The sequence below is a fragment of the Buceros rhinoceros genome, unplaced genomic scaffold, assembly GCF_000710305.1.
Source record: "Buceros rhinoceros silvestris isolate BGI_N320 unplaced genomic scaffold, ASM71030v1 scaffold27478, whole genome shotgun sequence".
NCBI lineage: Eukaryota > Metazoa > Chordata > Aves > Bucerotiformes > Bucerotidae > Buceros > Buceros rhinoceros.
The window spans coordinates 1-359 of NW_010426756.1; the positions used below are offsets into that span (position 1 = coordinate 1).

The following is a 359-nucleotide window of genomic DNA, read 5'->3' on the forward strand; positions in this document are numbered from 1 at the left end:
TTCACCCTTCCAGCCCTTCCCGCCTGGCAGATGGGTTCTCAGTCAGAGAGCAGGTGGAGGAGAGCAGAAACCCAGAGCACAGGGTGGTTGAGGGGCTGATTGAGTCGGCCACGACGCCTCAGGAGCTCTTCCAGCTGAGCGAGCTCCACGCTCTGAACAGCAACAAGGCCTCGCTCGTCATCACTCAGCTCTCCCGGCTCGCAGCGGAGAAAAAGCTGGACAGGGAGAGTATCCTGCGGGATGAGCGTTTCCAGCAGCTCCTCGGCATCACAGACGCGCAGGTAAGGTCACTTCCGGAGGCAGAAGGGTTTGGGGGGAAGAATGTGATGGGAAAGTGGGTGGCGGGGCTGGGGGTGCAC

General features: G+C 61.3%; 1 protein-coding gene across 1 annotated transcript in view; it reads left to right on the plus strand.

Annotated features, from left to right (window-relative positions):
* Positions 1–14: 14 nt before the first annotated feature.
* TBRG4 (transforming growth factor beta regulator 4) overlaps positions 15–359 on the plus strand; it is a gene marked incomplete at both ends in the record, with an annotated part of 5,334 nt that continues 4,989 nt past the window's right edge. Inside the window, one exon of the mRNA XM_010141633.1 lies at positions 15–281. Within this exon, the coding sequence (XP_010139935.1) occupies positions 15–281 (267 nt within the window). The remainder of the gene's footprint in view (positions 282–359) is intronic.